Below are 20,453 nucleotides of genomic sequence, written 5' to 3'. Positions count from 1 at the left end.
TGCTGCTGCACGCAATGTTGATCGCGAACAGATCAAAGCACTGACAGAATCCATGGATGGCAGGCTTTTGAGTGTCCTTGCAAAGAAAGGTGGCTATATTGGTCACTGATTTGTTTTTGTTTTGTTTTTGAATGTCAGAAATGTATATTTGTGAATGTTGAGCTGTTATATTGGTTTCCCTGATGAAAATAAATAATTAAAATGGATATACATTTGTTTTTTGTTAAGTTGCCTAATAATTATGCACAGTAATAGTCACCTGCACACACAGATATCCTCCTAAAATAGCTAAAACTAAAAAAGCCCCACTCCAACTTCCAAAATATTCAGCTTTGATATTAATGAGACTTTTGGGTTCATTAAGAACATGGTTGTTGTTCAATAATAAAATTAATCCTCGAAAATACAACTTGCCTAATAATTCTGCACTCCCTGTATATATATATATATATATATATATATATATATATATATATATATATATATATATATATATATATACGATTCTATTCACATATTATTTTTTTTTTGTTTTTCTTTAAAGTATTTTATTTATGTATATGTTCATCATAGAGGTTTACGTCTAATATTGATGTAAACAACGTACACGACGATGCAATCAATGACAATATAGAAAATGTACATTGAATTAAACAGTATTAGCATTATAAATATGATTTAGTGTGGGAATATAAAAATGAATGGCTTGCTAATTTAAAGGAATTACCTGTGTTAAGCATTTTTCTTCTCTCTTTTTTCATTCGATTGTTTGGTTGTATTGGGTTAAGCTAGTGGTTTGTTACATTCATCACTAAATTGATATGTAGTATACAGTAAAAGTCTTTAATGACATGAACTTAATTCTCCTTTGAGTACGATGGGCTTCGGTTTTGTAAAAGTCGGTTAGGAAACAATGGCGGAGTAAATAAACACGACCTCAAGTCGATCCTGAATGTATTCTGAATTGACATTTTGCGCCTGCGCACACAACACAGCAACAACAACTTCCTGCAAAATAGTGCTCCCTATCAACAGACAATGCTCTACATTTCGGATACAATTGGAGATGAATAAATGTTAACCTTGTGACTTCCCAACTTCAATGGTAAGACGGGTTAAACGTTTGCGGTTTAACAAAAACGCATAAATTTGTTTCCAATTGGAGAAGCGATTTTTGCTGTGGTAGCTGGAGTGCGATGCTTTGCACGCTGCCATTTCTGTGCCCGCTCCTATGGCGGCCGAACCCGACTAATATCTGGAGCTGAAAACTTTTATATCTGTTCTGAAGTCTCGAGCTCACTACGACTTCGAATATCTCATCGATATTTCACTATAATGGGTTATTAATGTGAATGATTTTAAAAGAGCATCCTATTTTGCTATTCCATAAACTTTACCAAGCCTGCTAGTAAATAGCTACCCTTGTTCGTAACGCAGCAAGCTTCACTTACTAGCCGCGCTAGTTATTTGTAGCATTTGATCATTTGTAAACAAACTAGCCGCAGGTAAACTTTCTTGCTCTTGTTTACCTTTGAATCGATGTTTAACACCTCCCCGTTTTTCAGGAGATAGTCGGGTTTCACTTCATCTTCTTGGACTGCCCTCGGCTGGGTTATTTGCTGGTTTCTTCTTATCTAACGTTGGTCAGATGTGAATGGTGATGGACTGCTTGCTTCTTTTGAAGGGTTTCGATTTGAAAGACAATATTGGGTTGATGCAGAGGGAGATGTGGTCCGAAGATAACGAAGGCTAAACGGAACCATTGTGAAAAGTGGGTCAGGACGCGATGGAGACTTCACAGGAATCAACGGTCCTAACATTCGTTTCAAATAATGCTGTACTCAATCCCGAGTAGTCTAAATTCTGAGTTCTTCACAATATTTGGTTCTTGGAATAAGTATAAAGCAACAACACATACACGACGTTTATTCATTGTATTAAGGCCCAGCTTTGAATAGTAATTATCAGTCAAGTTATATTTATCTGTAGAGCCCTTAATCACAAAATGTCTAAAAGGGCTGCACATACTACCATTACACTATTCCCTAATCTGAAACCTCATGATGAAGGGGGCAAAGGCAAGAACACACTCACATTCACCAAACAGATTCCCCGTCGCTCTTCCCAACCTGACACTGAACATTAAGCCCACAGCACAACAATTCATTCACATCTATCTCTAACACACGCTCTGGCATCCATTAAATTAACCGAAAGGGCTGCACATGAGGTAATCCCCGTTCCAAGATGACCAGGCTGCAATGGATGTTCAAGGACATCATCATACATTTCACAAACATGATCAACATGAATTATAGGAAATAACAGAATGTCCAGTTGGCAGTTTCCTGTTCCAATATCTTGACCGATGCAACAGGTTCTAGATCAGGGGTCGGGAACCTTTTTGACTCAAAGAGCCATAAAAGCAAAAAATATTAATTTTATTTTGGGAAAGAGCCACACCATATATTATGAGACAAATTTACAAAATTGCTAAACCCGCACCCCAGACAAAAGCTTAGTCTTCAGCACATTTACTTTTGATGATTTGATAAAAATTATGAAAAGAGAATAATGCCAGAGCCCCTGTCCCAAAATCAACAAACATACCACTTTAAACTTGTCTCTTTCTTGCAATTACTCAAGATCGGTTAAACTCCTTTTGACCCTTTTTTTTTCATACATATTGGTTTCAAAACCAGATGCAAGCAGTTATTGTGTAAAAACGTCACAACATTCTGCAAATAGGGAGCCTGATGAGCTCACTTTTGGCGCAGATGGCGTAGGGCGAGAGATGGGAGGGAGTGCTTGCGCTTTTTGCATGGCTCCACCCATCCCTCCCACTCACCCAATCAAAAGACTAAGTTCTCTTCCGGTGTTTTGGCGTATTTACAGTGTGTTCTGTGGATTCATCATAAGGTATCTGAACACTGAACACAGATTATATAGTGAACTTTTATATAAAGGATTCTTTAGCGTTGTACAGCCAAAAGAGAGTTTTTTCCCCCCTTTTTTGTGTGACACCTTGACTGTAAATTGTAGTGAAAAACGTGCCCTATATATACTGCGAAGTAACAGTGAGTGCTTAGCTTTGGATTGGATTTGCGTGTACCTGAATAGGCTGAACAACTTCAAGTTTCGAACAAGATGGAGAAATTTTGCATGCAATCAAATTTGTTTCTGAGCCATAGATATTCATAGAAAGAGCCATATATGGCTCGCGAGCCATAGGTTCCCGACCCCTGTTCTAGATGGTGCCGTTCATTAAGTGCCGGTACAATGGTTCAAAATACATGCACCGTGCATCAACCAGGCTCATACTTTTCTCTCAAGGACAAAAGTATGATGATCAACATCCCTCATAGGCTATTGAATGTGAGGGTTTTTTTAGGCCTAGATTTAAACACTTTCACTGAGGTTGTTGATCAAATCTCAAAGGGCAGAACATTCCACAGCACCTGGGTCCGACATGAGAAAGCTCTCGAAACTGTGGATTTCTTCTTGGCTCTTGGAATAACTAGTAGACCTATCAATTAATTGGTTGATTATAAATTGGGTAAGCTAAAACTGTTGATTACAAATCGGATAAGCTAAGACCGTTACAATCACTGCTCCATTCAAACATATAACTTTCATTTAATATACCATTGTGGAAAACGAATACCGTTGCTGTCATTTTAAAGACATCTTCCAAATTATATATATATATATTTTTTTTTCAAAAGAATAAATATACACTATTATTCCACATACACGTTTTTTACATGTGAGCAACAATACTTTTGATATTGATAAATATCACTCCTTTTCTATATAGGTCTTTAATAAACCATTAAGTGATGATTTAGATAGGGAACAAACAATAACAATTTTTCATTATTATGTTGTTATATGTCAGCTATGACATACCATTGTAGAAAACTAAACTTTATTTAGTTTGGCCGATACTCTCTCATAATATTGGCAAAAAAAAAAGACAAATATATTGGTGGTTCACTTAAGATCTAAAAATCATATGTCTTGACAGGCGCACATGCAAGATTGAAAATTGCGTATGTAAATCGCAGATATATATGTGGCTCTGAAAAGCATGATTCACATCGGATTTCTTTTTATAATATTGGAGAAATTGTAAAATTGGCTCAAGTCCTAAAAAAGTGCTTGAATTTGAAAAAGGTGAAAACCTTGAAAATGGTACCAAACGTTTTATAACAAAAAGTTCATGAATTGATCGATTAGATTTTCCACCTCAAAAGTGTGCCAATATGCTTGGCCTTCACCTCCAGGTGTTATGAGTTTACTAATATAAGTCTTTTATAAGCTGACATTTGCTTGTTGTTGCACCCAGACCCCCTAGTGGTGGCACACTTTTGGCCCTTGAACGTGACGCGTTTTTCGCCTCACGCGCCGCCCTGCCTCTGAGTTTACTGTCTGACCTATTTTCACCCCCACCGTGCACATTATGTCAGATAAATGTTCAGAGTAAAGCGCCAGCTAAGCGACCCGAGCCACAAAACAAGGTTAGATCTTATCCCACCCCCGTGACAAAAAATAAGGGCGGCGTCCACCTGAGCCGGAGTGTTTTATGCCGGCATGGCAGTTAGGTCACATGTAAGACAGCACGCTGGTCTAATCCCGCGCTAAGCACGCGAGTCGAGCGGCATCAGTCACACCTGCCCTCACCTGTAGGTCTCGTGCAGGATACGTAAGCAGGGCGCCCCATTTCCTGACCTCCCCGTTGGGGAGAAGGCATACATTGTGTTTACGTGACAAGGGGAGGGTTTTGTGTTTGGTGGGAAAACTACAAAAGCCGTCACTTGGATCCACTTTTCGATGAGTTGACTTTGACAGTTGTGATTCTTCGGCAGGGTCCGCACCAAATCCCCAGGTCTGGAGAGTAGGCCAGTGACAGCACGCTGTCTTGTCGGTTCGCTCAGCCGCAAAGATGGATGACTCGCAGGAGCTGCCGGTAAGCTTGCCCACGAAGGGGGGGGGCATTTGACATTATTGACTAATAATTTGAAATCCGGCAATCCTGTACTCTGTTTCCATTTTCAAACCACACTTATTAATATTGTTAATTTTATTATGTTTCCCTCTTTGTGTTGAGTATGATACTGAAAAAAAAATAAGATAAGATAATGCTTTATTCATTCCACAATGGGAAGATTTCATTTGTTAGGCAGTAAGATAGTGAATAATGAAAAATAGCTAAGAATATGAACAATATAAATAAGTGTTTACAAATATAAAAAATAAAAACCAGAATATTTTCAATGGCAGGTGTGCAAAATTTGTTACTTTTACTAATAACGTTTTTAAAAAAAAATTCTGTTAACCCCCAGATTACTCACACCCACAGGGTTCGTATGGGTCCTTCAAATCCTTCAATTTTATTACTGCGTTCTCACGATTTGAAAATTGCTTTAATTTTGGGTGAAGCGCTTGTAAATGCTGGAAATTATTGCCATGTTTCTCTGCAGTCTGAATCGATAAACCATGCATTAAATGTGAAGAAACAAACTGTATTTTCACTACTATAAGGCGCACCATGTTAAAAGGCACAATCTCCGTAGCTGGTTCTATTTCTGTATTTAACACATACACGATAGGGCGCGGGGGCCCTTTGCTGCGGCTGTCTTACAACAACACAGACAAGCATACAAGTGTGCATATATAATACTACAGCGGGAGAAAAACTGAGTTTTGGTCCTGGTATATTTGAATATTGTTTACAAAGTAAAACACACAGATAAAAAAAAATTGTCAGGAGTTTATTTTTTAGCTTCCTCCACTTGCAAACCATTGATTAATTCATCGTCAATTCTGTCACGGCAGCTCGGTTTCCATGTCCTTCCGCGTAGAAATCAAAACTGAATGACGGACAAAAACACGGAAAGCATTCAATGGAGTTAAACTGAGGGGACAGTTCTGTTCAGCCTTTGGTGGCACAATTAGATTCAAATAGCTAGATATGCTACGCCGTCAGCATCCATGATTCCTTCAGCAAGCAATGGGTGCAATTCTTGTGACGTCATGTCTCCTCTTGCAAAAGCGTACACTTGTCATTTACTATCAGGAGATGCTCAAAAGAGATTGCAAACAACAAACACTTAATTGGAAATGTGAACCATCTTGCAAAAACCTCCGATTTCAAAAATCGGAATTGAGCATTTAGCTCTGCAGTGTGAACCTAGTCTTGCATACACACCCACACTTCACCCTTTAGCAGTGACACCCACACTTCCCACACAGCCTTTTGGTGTTTTTAGCTACATCTGCCACTTTACATCACACACAAGGCACACTGCACAATATAGCGGGCCGCACAATTTGAAGAAAATCTGAGACTAATGTTATGGTTGTGAAAATACGGTAAACCCAATCTGCTTAAAAATGACGCCGACGAGCCTACTCTCGTGGCTTTGCTTTTCATTGATTTCTATACTTCATCAGTACTGCAGCTGGCATTAGTCTGTTTGGTACTGTCCTATGATGCGTCATCGCCCCCTACAGGTCGCACCCAAGAGGACAGGTGCATGCTACACCTAAACAGGGCCATAAGAAATGTATATTAGTGCAAGGATTCCATTTAAAATATTGACATTAATTATCGGACATGAAATAAATTAAGCTAACGTTTTCCAGTGGTAAATTGTAGAGGGAAGAACGTCTTGCAACTAAATGTAAGCTATATATTACTGTAATTTGTAACCAACACTTACTATAGGAAGAGATTTGTCTCTAAAACAAATATATCTGCAAATTACTTAAAATCTAAAAATCTTATGTCTTGATAATGCGCAGGGAACATTAAAAACGCTGTATGTAAATTACAGGTGTATTTGTGGCTGTGCAATATGCACAATTGGCACTGGAGACATTGAAAATTGGCTCTAAAAGTCCTTAAAATGCTTCAATTTGGCCATTAAAAAGGTGTACACACCCTGGATAATGCATTACAGTTCGGCTACCAAGAAAAGTGATAGCATTCCAGAAACGATTTACGAAGTAATCCGTACTCCCAACACTGTTTTTTCTGTAGTATTGTAACTTTACTTGAGTTGTATGTGCCCTAAAATGCTTGTTTTGTTGTGGGGCACAGGCAAAGAAAGCCAAGCTTGGTGTGGTAGACAATGGAGTTGAAAAAGAGCGAAGGTACTGGGAAAAAAAAGGAAAACATGGGCTATTTGTAGAAATCATGACAGTTTAAACAAAGCATCTCTGCAGTAACTTGAGAGAGGATAGAAGCCCGAGCACTGTGCTGGCTACATCAGATGAAGGGAGCTCGTACTCCGCCCTGTCCATTGCCCAACTTGGCGCTCGTGAGTAGAATATTTTTACTGGAGTAGAAAATATTGACTGAACTAACAATTACATGTATAATGCTTCTATTTGCAGGGGACGGAGAATCTGAAGGAGAAATGGGGGTGGCACCCCAGCTGAACTCGTATACACACTCAGGTATGGGCTAGTTATACGTCTTCTTCTTTTTTTGTTTTAATTCCCCAATATAACATGGAAACAGACGTGCATGACTGGTAGAAATCTGTGATATTCTGTTCTAAATGTCACTCATCTGCGCTCTTCTTAGGAAGTTCAAAAAAGTAGGGGGAATTTATCAAATTACTTTGGTGAAGTCATTTATTTGTATAGCCCTTAATCACAAAAAGTCTTATAGGGCTGCACAGATCACCATTGTGACATCTACTGATCTAAAACCTGTGTTAGGGCAAGGGAAACTCAAAACCTTAGCATGAGTGAAATTAAGAAACCTTGAAGGGCTGCACACTAAATTATTTCAATGCCATGAAGAAAACGTCCTGCTGCTACATTAAAATTGCTTCCTAATCAAATCAAATTATTATTTCACAACACATTGTCAACATTTCTTTTTAGTTCTTTTCTTTCCGAGCGTTAAGACTAACAAGATTCATCTTGAAAATAAAAGTTTGACCTAAAGTTCTAGATTACTTCAGTTTATTCTTTCTATTAGTCAATTTAATGTGTTTAGCTGTGTATACAATGTAAAAAAGGTTTTTCAAACACATACTAAACTACCTTCAGAAAACACTACGGTTTCCTAGTCAAACTCTTTCTCCTTGCCTGGCCATCATTTTTTATTCCAAGAGTGTTAGTTCAAATTACCATTATATGGTACAATTGACTGGGTTTTGAAAATGCTTGAATTTTAATGTTGTTTCAATAGGATGGAGAAGGGCTTGAATAATCTTGGGTGAAGTACTTGTGAACGCTTGAAATTTTTGCCGTGTTCCTCAACAAGTCTGCTTAAAAATCACACAGACGCTGCTCTCTGGTGGCCTCTATTTGCCATTGCATTTCCTTTTCCCTCGAGATTAACCTTAGTTTGTATGCCGTTGTCCTATGAAGCCCCTTACAAATTGCGCTTTACCTAAACAGGGCATTATGAAATGTGTATTTGTGCTAGGATTACGTATCAATTATGTACATTTATGGGTTATGCAAAAAAATTAAATTGTGTTTCCCAGTGGTAGATTGGAATGGGAAGAACTTCCTGCAACTGAAAATGTAACCTAAGTTTTATTGTCAATTTTACCCAACACCTATCCATATAGGGAGAGATTTCACTCAAAAACAAGTTTATTGACTCTAAAAATGGTATTTCTTGATAAGTGCACACACATGATTAAAAAACGCACATGTAAATCACAGAAATATTTCTGGCTGTGCAAAATACATCATTCACACTTTTTTTCTTTTAATGGTACTGGAAAAATTGAAATTTGAAAGTCCTTAAATATGGATATGAAAAAAGTAGTATGAACCCAGAATTGATCTTTTTTTTTTCTTTTTTCTTTTTTTTTGCGTTGTGTTATCAGCTTCAGAAACAGCCGTGTCTGAATACACCCAGCAGGTCTATGAAGGAAGCAAGTGAGTAAGAAACATGAAATAAGTGCTTTTTTCATGCATTACCTCTTGAGTACTACCGTATTTTCCGCACTATAGGGCGCACCGGGTTATAGGGCGCACCCCCAAAAAAATGGTTTTTGGTCCTATATCTTCCATAGATAAGGCGCACCGGATTATAAGGCGCTACAATGGGAACGTCGACAAAACAGTTAGATGATTCAGTCAAACTGATTACCCCCTTAACAATCCCAAAGCATGCAAAGAAGCAAATACGTGTCGTAGACACGTGCGGATGCGGTGTCCGTACGATGTCACTTAAATGCGTCATTTCAAATATCATTCTGAAGGTTAAAGTCTTGGAATTCAAGAAATGCCAACCATTCCTTACGTTCTATTTTCTTTTTCGCTCGGAACTTTACTGTGCATATGACAATAAACACTTGGAATTTAGTTTAATTCACTCAACTCATCACAGCAACATCGTTCTAAAACAAGATACAAATATAAAGCCGCATAACTCACCTAAGTTCTCATGTTCAATAATGATACGCAATCATGGTCTTCTTACAACCGTGAGTGTAGTAAATCCAGGAGAGTAAAATGTTTTCAAATACAGACTAATGAAACATGTTTCTTTATGGCGAAATTTAGCAAGCTTGCTATTCAGTCATCCTTTTCGGCCAATTGCAGGGTTTGTTTTGGCCCTCTAGCGTATCCGAGGCTCCGAATAACTTCAGCCAATAGCGATCGATGTAACGAATGATTGACACATCTTTTTCGGCCAATTGCAGGGTTTGTTTTGGCCTTCTAGCGTATCCGAGGCTCCGAATAACTTCAGCCAATAGCGATCGATTTAACGGATGATTGACACATCTTTTTCGACCAATTGCAGGGTTTGTTTTGGCCCTCTAGCCAATCCGAGGCTCCGAATAACTTTAGCCAATAGCGATCGATTCAAATGATGATTGACACATTGGTTAGCCAATGAAACGCCGGTATATAAATCTCAGCATACACCGCGGACTACTCCACGTTCGGGGGAAAATCGAGTCGTCGGCAGTTGCGTAAGTTGCGAGACCTTGCAAATTTAATATTGAGCCATATATAAGACGCACTGTATTATAAGGCGCATGGTCAGCTTTTGAAAAAAATTAAGACTTTTAGTTGCGCCTTATAGTGCGGAAAGTACGGTAATTATTTTTATTTCTTTATTTTAGCCCTGCGGTGACTACTTACCCCAGTCCAGTGGCCTTTCCCCCTCTGGCTCAGTCTGCTGTGTATTCAGCCTTTCCGCAGACAGGCCAGACGTACGGACTCCCACCATTCGGTTAGTTTATGTTACTTTTTTTAACAAAATCTGCTGACTAAAAAACACGGCATTGCACAGTAGTCACATCGCTTCAGTAGCCTCACTCTGCTTCCGCACTGTTGAATCAATTTGCTTCTGGGGTTTTCTGCTCCAAAACCACACACGCCACAGCTTGACGGGAGGATTTTTTTTTCCCCAACTCCTCGCTGTCTCAATAACCCCCTCTTGCTGCTTCTTTCCTCCTTTTGCTTTTATCGCTCTCTGTCATCTTTAGGTGCTATGTGGCCAGGCATTAAAACAGAGACAGGTTTGCCAGAGACGCCCTCTGGTGGCCAGCCTGGGTTTCTCAGCTTCAGCACCACATATACCTCAAGTCAGCCAAGCCAGCTGCACTATTCATACCCCAGCCAAGGCAAGCTTCAGCATCACTTGCTCAGGAAAATGCTGTCACACTCTGCACATGTTTAATAGGAGAGTGTGAATTTTCAGCATTCTCCTATGGTGAGATCGCCCATGTGGCTTTTTTTCGTTTCGGTCGCCTGGATTGAGTTATGTGTACGTTCCTCCCAAGGCTCGAGTTTCACAACAGCCAGTGTGTACTCCAACATCCCGTCAGCTACAGCTGCCACCACGGCATCCAATGCGGTCACTCTCCAAGTAAGTAGTAGTATTTTCAGTATTGGGCACATTACTTAAAAAAAGGAGTTAGTTACTCACCACTTATTCCAAAAAGTAATTTAGTAACTTAATTACGCTATAGTTAAAGTAACTAAGTGCCAGGGAAAGTCGCTCTTTTTAAAAGGAGGTGTATGTCATAAAATTTGACATTTTATGAGCAAATAGGAAACACTGCGGTGACGTCTTTGACCGAAGTTTACTTGAAGAGATGGGAATTCCAACTATTTTTAGAGAACAGTTTTGTCTCCTTTTTTCGGGTCGGCTCACTAAAAACCGCTGGCTCTTTCGGGTCCCAAACGGCTCTTCAGGTTGTTTTATTGCTTTAATCCCTCCATTACCAATTATCATGAACATTATGCACGGAATGACCATATAAAAATGGCGGAGGGAGAAAAAAATCCAAATGGAAAAAAATGAAACAAAAAAATCATTAACATAAGGAATGAAATAAAAGGTGAAAAAATACTAAACCTTACATTATTATTCAAACACATGTATACAGAAAAACACAGGAATTATTATTAATATATTTATAAAACTACAAGAAAGATAATATACAAATCTATTTTAAACTATTTTATGCTCAACATATTCAAAGTCAATAACACAGAATCTTAAAAAATGCATATTGACCAATTATAAGAAAAATTGGTGTTTTGGAGGGAACTTGCTGTTGATTGGTGGGAAGCCAGCTCCCTTTGTTCCCCTCCAAGAGCTGGCTCATTGAGACGTTTGGTTCGCGAGCGACAAAAGTTGAGTGCTGTCAAATATAAGGCTCAAATTTTTCACCTATGAGCCCATTCGCCTTTTCTTGGTAAATACCAGATTTGTAATCGCTATCTAACTATATGGTAGTGGAATATATTGTGAATCTGCAAAATAGACCATTCACACCAGATTTCTTCTCAACAATACTGATGAAATTGAAAATAGGCTTTGAAAGTCCTTAAAAAGAGCCTGAATTTGTCCACGAAAACTGTGTGCAAACTCTATTAATGACTGAAGTGACAAATGATCCTTGTGTTGGGTTTCTTTAGGAATTTAGCAGCTACAACTCCCTAGGACAGAGCCAGTTCTCGCAGTATTACAGCCTGCCTTCCAGTTATGTCCCTGCGGGTATACCCAGCAGTGAAGACCATGGAGCCGCTGTCGGAGGGGCCGTGTACTCGGCCGTCAAGTCTGAAGAGGCTGCCTCGGCAGGACTACCTCCAAGAGGTTTCAGCTTTTACTCCACTTTCTAACACAGGCTTGAAAATCTCACCTTTTGCCGAAATATGCCGTTAGGTCAAAATGTGTAACCTACGTGAATCGCGTGGATCCGAAGACAAAACCTTTTGAGGACGGAACGGGGAGTCTTGTGCTTTTGCAGGGAATGAACCAGGCATTTGAGGTGGTGCGTTCGAATGAAAATAAGTGTAGTTTGGGCGGGCGGGAGTATTTGCGTTTTGGCCAGTGCAACTGTCACGTTAGTAGCGAGGGTCACTGCCCCTGAAAGATACAGTAAACGATGAATCAAACCAAACTTCTGTGTTCTTACCCAATGGGGTTAGATAATGGGCAACTGCAACAAACTACGTCATAGTCCGTAGAAGTAAAATGCCAGAATCCCTACATTGAAAATGTATCCACAAACATACTTGATTGATTTGTTTGATGAGTTTGTGCTTCGTTTCTTGGCACACTGATTTTTATGACGACGTTATAGTAACCAGTAACCAGAGTGCAGCCAAATGTCAGGTGAAATAATTGTTCCTTTAAGTTAACGTCAAGTTTGTATATTTAACAATAATATAATTCTTTTTTTTAAAAACACAAGCTTCTTTTCTAATATTCTTGTAATTGATATTTTTTTCCAGCGTGACATCGGAGATGACCAAAGGCTTGCAGTGTGTTTAGACCAAAAGCTACGAAGGCTAAACCGTTAGATTGCTATTGCTAGTCTCTGCTCCAATTTGTCACCATTCTGTCACTTACTTCTAACCATTGCAGGTTCAGTAGTATATGGTGTCCACGTTGTAAATCCAACCAAAATAACAAACATATCCAGGCTTAAACCCTTATCTTGGATTTGTGCAATATCCCCAAGGTGGGTGTGTGTGTGTCTGTGGGATGCCTCCTGCAGATACCTAAAACACAGTGCAGGTCGACAGACCTTAATATCTTTCAGGGTTGTTCCGTGTATTGGACATTTATTTTATTATTCTCACTTTTTTAAGCTCCTGACCCATTTTCATGCCTGTTAATTTTACATTGTGTAATATGCTTGAATTATAATCAAATGATCTCTCCCTAAGATGCTTCCCCACCTGAGAATCTCCCAGCAGGGGCAGCGCTGCCAACTAGTGTCTCTTCTCCCACCGGCGCCAGAGACCAGGATGAGGTCGGACGCAGGAACTCGTTGGGAAAAGCTAAAGGAAAGGCCAAGAAAGGGGACAGCTCCCCTTCTGCTGAATCCGACCTTGAGGTAATCATGGTTATCATTTTAAAAGACAGGTCAAGAGTTTTAAATTAAATCATTCTGGCTTGTTTTTTTTTTAGCGCATTTTCCTTTGGGATCTGGATGAGACCATTATTATATTCCACTCGCTGCTCACAGGTTCTTTTGCACAAAAGTTTGGCAAGGTATGTTGTCGTAAAAGAATATAAAAATTAGCTAAGAGCTTTTTGCTTTACCTCATTCATTGCCAGCCTCGTTAGAATGGATCTTTGAGGGACAGTGTGTATTAACTAGTACATTTAAGTGGTAAATGAAAACTCAATTAATTCAAATAAAAGCAATATTAGTATAAATAGGTCTTTTTTGCTTGGTGAGTTAGCATCTATGTTGTCATGCTCTTACATACTCATTTTTTCTAGCCTGCTGTAAATTTATCAGTACCAGTACATCAAAATAAAATAAGTCTTTAAAGAGCTCATTCCTATCAAAACTGTAAACCGTGAGAAATCAAATGCTCCTTCTCGCCACTAGAGGGCAAAAAGGGTGTAAAAGAGCTGATTTCCAGCAAAGGTTCTATCCATACTTCAGACTGCTTATCTTTGTGAACAGGTGTTCTCTAAGATGAACAATAATAAAACAAAGCTCATGGTTAACGAAAAAACACTTGAGTGGCATCATTAAATATGCCTTTACTCAGATTTGACCCCTGATATTGATGCCAAATTTCAGGAGCCAATTGCATAAAATAGACTGCTGGAGTGCTGGGGGGAAATGTGTGATGGCATGCCATTTGTTTGCGTTGATTATTAAAAAAAAGATGTATCTGGATTAATTTACTCAGCTTTAGTAGTCCCAGTGAGTTTGCGTTTTTTATATTTTTTTTCTTGTGGGTGAAATATTTTGCTCCACATAAAATTAAATGTATTGCTCTTTCTTCATTTATTCTTATGATAAGTCCAACTGTAATATCCTCTTTGGATAAGGTGGTAGGAAAACAGTATCTTGCATATTTGCTGGTGTATGGCATACATTTGTATGTATTTTTGTTTGTTAGGTATTTGACAAACTCTCATATTTTTTATTGTCTTATATGACTTAATTTTATGTTGTTTTGTGTACTATTTTTCTCTCTGCCCAAACGGTCAATATTTATTTATAGATCTCAATAAAGAGGAGGATTTTTTTTTTTTAAATCCAATACTGGAAAAAAATAATCAATCTATTTATCAATTATTTAAATAACTGTTGGTTGCAGCCCTAAATGGCAGCCAATGGCTGCCGAGACAGAATGTATTTATGACCCCAACATTCAATGAATAAAGAGTGTTTTTATTCTTTGTCGTAAGGACCCGGCAACCATGCTGAACTTAGGCTTGCAGATGGAGGAATTTATCTTTGAGTTGGCTGACAACCACCTGTTCTTCAACGACTTGGAGGTGCATTGGGTGAAATGGGAACTAGATGTTCCTTAAAAAAATTATGACAACAGGGTTTACATTTCTGCTTTAAGGAATGCGACCAAGTGCATGTAGAAGATGTCGCCTCCGACGACAACGGGCAGGACTTAAGGTGTTTTTTTTTTGTTGTTTTTTATATAATTGGCAACGCCACCAGACTGACTGTTGACTGTTGGAATAATTGGAGATAACCCACTGTTCCTTAGTAATTACAATTTCTTGGCGGATGGATTTAACGGGCCCAGTGGCGGAGGGACAGCCGGAGCCACGACGGGTGTCCAGGGAGGCGTGGAGTGGATGCGAAAATTGGCTTTCCGCTACCGCCGCCTAAAAGAGATTTACAACAACTACAAGGGAAATGTGGGAGGTAGGTTTCTTCATAACAAAATCAGGAAATCCTTTTTAACTCATTCACCGCCAGAGGTTTTTCTCAAATTACGAGAGCTGGGGCCATCCAATTTTTGCCCTTTTTACTCATTTTTGAAGGCCTACAGAAAATTAAGTTCAGAAAATAAGTTCACCTGATTAGCCACAGCCAGTCACATTGGTTATAAATCCGTTAGGTGTGCGGATCTCAAAGTCACTGGCTCCTATTCCCATAAAATTTAGATTTTTACCTTACACAAAAAACATTTGCTCTAAAATTACAAATAAAAATGTAAATATTATTCATTATTCATGCATTATTCATTCAATGCCAGGCGTTCCTTTAAGACGGGAAGAGCTGGTGCCTGCCAAAGTTTTTTTTGATGAATTTTGTAAGGCCTACAGAAATTGCAGTTCTGTAGTTACTGTACATAGGCATAGGACGTATCAAAAGAAAGATTGAACACTCATCTTTCATTAAAAGTACGTTTCCAGCTTTTACCGTTTTCTGGACTGACGCATGAATGATGCAGGAACTGAATCGATGACACAATCTCGGTCACCAAGGCGATCGTGTTCCCTCGGGTGACCGCGTTCCTGCAGATGTGTTGTAAGGTCAACCCTCTGACCAGATGATGATGAGAGTTTTTCATCTTTTTTTTAAAAGGAAAAAAGCTCTCTTACCTGCTGGTATTTAATGTTCGTGCCTATTGTCTCTCACCACATTGCTTCACTACCCCTACTCTCCATATGGAGCTGCCTACAGAAACTCTTTTGCCGCATATAGGAAGTGGGTTTCCTCGATGTGTGGACAAAGATCTGATCAATGCCACTTCTGCAATCAAGTGGAGATTTATCATTTTATCATACTGAAACCACTCCTAGAGACTTAATACTTAGCGATGAGCAGGGCCAAACCCTCTTACAATTGTTTCGTTTAATTAAAACAAGAAAAACATATTTTTACATTTTGCGCTTAGAGACTATGCTTTTGCAAACATATTTGTACGTCATGCCGTCACTACTGCTCTCACGCAGGCCTGCTGAGCCCGGTGAAGCGGGAGCTGCTTTTACGGCTCCAGTCTGATATCGGGAACGTGACGGACTCTTGGCTCAACACAGCGCTCAAGTCTCTTCTTCTCATTCAGTCCAGGTCTGCTTAGATTGACAATTGACTGCCTTAGACTTCATTAGCATTAAATCATAGATTAGTTGACAAAGAAGGCCAAATAGAATTAAGTGTGTGTTTCACCACAGGGGGAAGTGCGTTAATGTCTTGGTCACAACCACTCAGCTGGTACCGGCGCTGGCTAAGGTTCTGCTCTACGGCCTGGGAGATGTCTTCCCCATAGAGAATATCTACAGCGCCACAAAAATAGGTACTAATAAAAAAAAAGACAGAATGTTTGAGTCATTGATCACATAAAAAGTTAATCATATTTTTAAACTCTGTCCACTGCTCACAGGCAAAGAAAGTTGCTTCGAGAGAATCGTCTCTCGCTTTGGGAAAAAGGTCACCTATGTTGTCATAGGTGACGGACGGGATGAAGAGTTTGCAGCAAAACAGGTATATTCAGGGTTTGTCCATGTGCTTAAACTCCTTGAGAATGTTTGAATTTTAATGTATTTTTCAGGATTGAAAATTGCTTTAATTTTGGGTGAAGTGCTTGTAAAAGCTTGAAATTGTTCCCATGTTTTCCAACAAGTCTGCTTTAAAAAATTACACCAACACTGCTCTCTGGTGGCTTTGCTTTGCCATTGCATTTCTTCCATCATGATTAACAGCAGTTCACATTAGTTTATAAGGCATTGTCCTATAACGCGTAAACCCCTTTGGGTCATGCCTAAGAGGACAGGTGCATTTTTGGTTTTAACAATTTTATTGACACTATTAACAACAAATAAACAATGTGAGGTTTGAACAATTTTTCTCGACAATTTTAACAGCAATTAAGCATGTTCACGATACTACACCCAAACAAGGGAACTATGAAATGTGTATTAGTGCAAGAATCACATCCATCCATTATCTGCACCGCTTATCCTCAGTAGGGTCGCGGGGGTGCTGGAGCCCATCCCAGCTATCTTCGGGCAGTGAGCAGGGGACACCCTGAACTGGTTGGAAGCAGGGCACACAGAGACAGACAACTCACTCCCTCATTCTGACCTAGGAACAATTTGGACCGGCCAATTAACCTGACATGCATTTTTCACATATGTCAAGTCATTTTTATTTGTATAGCCCTTAATCACAAAGAGTCTCAAAGGGCTTCACAGGTTATTACACAAACTTTTTTTTTCAGACTATTATTACACCATCCCCTGATCTGGAACCAACATGAGGGCAAGGAAAAACTCAAAAACATCAACATGAGGAAAATGAATATCAATTACCAAAATGTATTATGAGCCCTACAAAAAAAACTAAGGAAGTGTTTCTTAGTGATAAAGTGTTATATGAAAAGTTTCCTGCCCATGAAAATTTAAGCAACACTTTACTGTCAATTTAACACCTATTTGGGGAGAGATTTCTCTCTAAAACATGTATACACTTATTGTTCAGATCCACAATACATATTTTTGTGATTTATGCAAGATCTAAAAATTATGTCTTGACCAATGCAAACACTATACAATGCAGATCTGCACACACATGATTTACACTGGATATCTTTTAATGATACATGAGAAATTGAAGAAATGGCTTTGAAAGTCCTTAAAAGTGCTTGAATTTGGCCACGAAAAAAGGGTGTGAACCCTGGATATTCAAAGTTTCGATAACTTTTTTTTACTTATTTTCTGACGTCTAACCGACTCACTTTTTATGTGGTCCCACCCAGCACAACATGCCTTTTTGGCGAATCTCCGCCCACGGTGACCTGGTCTCCCTTCACCAAGCGCTGGAACTGGACTTCTTGTAGACAAAGAGGCGGCGAGGGAAAAAAATAAAGCGGCCGCTTATTATTTCTAGACGGTCACTTATCAAAAATTTACTATGCCCGCTCATCCGCAAATGAGAGACGGTCACAAAAAAATGGACCCGTATTTCCATAGTCTTTGGCAGCTAATCTCGCAGCTGAAAATGTATACAGATTTCAACAAAGAATGGACAAAATCTGAGTATTGCCATTATATCCTGCCTGAATTCAAATTACCCAAAGAATGATACTCTTCAACACTTCAATTTAATCTTATCTGCAGTAACTTGAAGGTTTTGACCCTGTGGAAAATATTCATCCGCTTCCCGACGACTTCAAATGTCTTAATGCTCTTAGAGAGAAAATTAATATTCATTGTCAAATGTTCCTTTTGGCTTTTCATAGCACAAGCCCAAGTGCCCTTTAAGCATGTTCGAATATGGATCACGCTGATAGATTTGTTGGTGTGTTGGCCAGTTCTGTTTGAACACAGAGATAACAGTGTAACCCTTGTAAATAATTATCTACTCCCCCTACACCCTTTGAAAAAATGACACAACATTCTATCCAAATGTCAAAAGGTAGCAGAGGACTATTCAACAAAATATAGCAAATTAGCTCTTGCTCCTTTCATACAGTTGAATGTCAAAACAAACCAAAAAACAATTCATGAAATCTACATTGAGCATTTTTGTGAGCCAAAAGCTTGGCATTAGTAGTTCTTTACATCAAGTCAATTCGGGTGAAATGTAGGATAACGCGGCACAGTGAGCATTTTTCGTCGCACAAACTTAAAGCGGTACAGATTACGATGGCGGCCGTGCAATACATGGTTACCTAGCTCATTAGCGTCAACTTGGTGTCCACGCGACATGACTGAACAATTTTGAGCCCAAAGGTTTGGTCCATACTCAATCTTGGACGTTAAGAATGTTTATTTGTGTGTTTGTTTTCTTTTTGCATATTTATATTGTGCCTTTAACCATTTATCTGTATGTGTAATCTCAAAGGGAAATTTGATTTGTTTAGTCCTCCTATTAACAATGTATTGTTATCCTGTTACATTTTGCCTTTTTTTTCAATATTTTTTTATAATGAACTGAAAAAAAAATCAGTCTCTCAAATTTCCATTTTCTCGTTCAGTTTCAATGTCACCAACCAATGTGCGCTCTGTATTTCCTGACAAATATTTTTTTTATGTATCAGTTGCTGTGACATAATACTGGCTTAGAGACAATCAAAAAGTAATATTCCCTATTATTAGTTGATTTAAAGTGGTTACAATGTATAAGTAAGCTGACAAAGCATTGTGACTTTGTTCATGTACAATCGAAAGAATGTATTTTCCCCATTTCTGATCCATGAAAGAATCCTGTGACTACTCTGCATGCCGTGTGTTTTCAAGTAAAAATTGGGGATGCAATGGTTAAAGTACGTTAGTATTCAAAGTGTTGTTTTTAACTGAAGGTCATCTCATGGTAAACCTGAATGTAGTTTTACTGACCAGTGACTTTGCATCTTTTATTACAATTATGAATAGGGGGAGTGTGTTACACACACTGGAAGTATTTGTCCAATTTTATTGGTATTTTTAAGAGAAAATCTACTTGCATACCCATACAAGTGTATAGATTGTTTTGGGTGACTGGCACTAAGGGGGGTTCTAGTATCAATCTGATAAATATTTCTATCAGATACAGTATCACTTTGTTTTAACAGACTAGTTACATAGAAAAACAACTAAGACTGTAAAAAGAAGTGCCAGGGACTCCTGTTGATTGATAAATGCTGTTTAAGCTAATTTATGCAGTCTGCCATTTACTTCAGGGGTACTTTCGGGTCCTGGCGTGACGCATCGTGTGACGTCACATGCACGCGACGAGTTATTGGTCTGCGAGCGCGGAGCGTTTAAACTTTACTTCTGTAGTCCCTTATCATGCTCAAACTTGTACGTTTTCAAGCTTCTTAAATTAAAGTTGCATTGCATGAATTATTTTGCTGTTTTAACAAAGAAGCTCTCTGTGTGAGTAGTTACTTTGATGTACACATACAAATGCAGACTGTTTACCATACAGTACAAGGATGAGTTCAAAGTTACCCGTCATGCCGTGCGCAGCTACCGTATTGTTGGGTAGAAAACCCCACTATCAACGTTAAAAGTGACAATAAATGTTTCCATGGTTGCTTATTCCGGGGAAAGTGATAGTTATTGTGTTGTGGTAAGAAAAGTGAACATGGTGGAAACAAACACGCATGATGTATTCATCTGAGCCTATTTTGAGTAAATGAAACATTTTGGGGGTCAGAGGTCACTCCAAATTTTAACCGTGCGACTTGAGTGACTGTGGACGGCTACCTGGACATTAGACATACCTCAAATCAAACCATCATATAAA

At 38.8% G+C, this 20,453-nt stretch overlaps 1 protein-coding gene across 2 annotated transcripts; it reads left to right on the top strand.

Annotated features, from left to right (window-relative positions):
• Positions 1-966: 966 nt before the first annotated feature.
• Positions 967-19,560, top strand: eya3 (EYA transcriptional coactivator and phosphatase 3). Of its 2 annotated transcripts, XM_088329098.1 has the most exons (19): positions 967-1,105; positions 4,869-4,969; positions 7,106-7,158; positions 7,231-7,325; positions 7,402-7,464; positions 8,862-8,913; positions 10,110-10,219; positions 10,476-10,613; positions 10,773-10,858; positions 11,917-12,094; positions 13,174-13,343; positions 13,418-13,501; positions 14,663-14,752; positions 14,827-14,885; positions 14,980-15,140; positions 16,178-16,292; positions 16,397-16,518; positions 16,606-16,706; positions 17,980-19,560. In XM_088329098.1, the coding sequence occupies exons 2-19, from the start codon at positions 4,946-4,948 to the stop codon at positions 18,058-18,060; spliced, it is 1,782 nt and encodes a 593-aa protein (XP_088185224.1). In that variant the 5' UTR covers positions 967-1,105; positions 4,869-4,945; the 3' UTR covers positions 18,061-19,560. The 2 variants fall into 2 exon arrangements, with proteins under 2 accessions (XP_088185224.1, XP_088185225.1); XM_088329099.1 differs by lacking the exon at positions 10,476-10,613.
• The last annotated feature ends 893 nt before the right edge of the window (positions 19,561-20,453 follow it).

The sequence above is a fragment of the Urocampus carinirostris genome, chromosome 2 (assembly GCF_059441175.1).
Source record: "Urocampus carinirostris isolate Australia breed hairy pipefish chromosome 2, RoL_Ucar_1.0, whole genome shotgun sequence".
In the NCBI taxonomy this organism is placed as follows: Eukaryota; Metazoa; Chordata; class Actinopteri; order Syngnathiformes; family Syngnathidae; genus Urocampus; species Urocampus carinirostris.
This window is presented reverse-complemented; position numbering and strand designations above follow the sequence as displayed.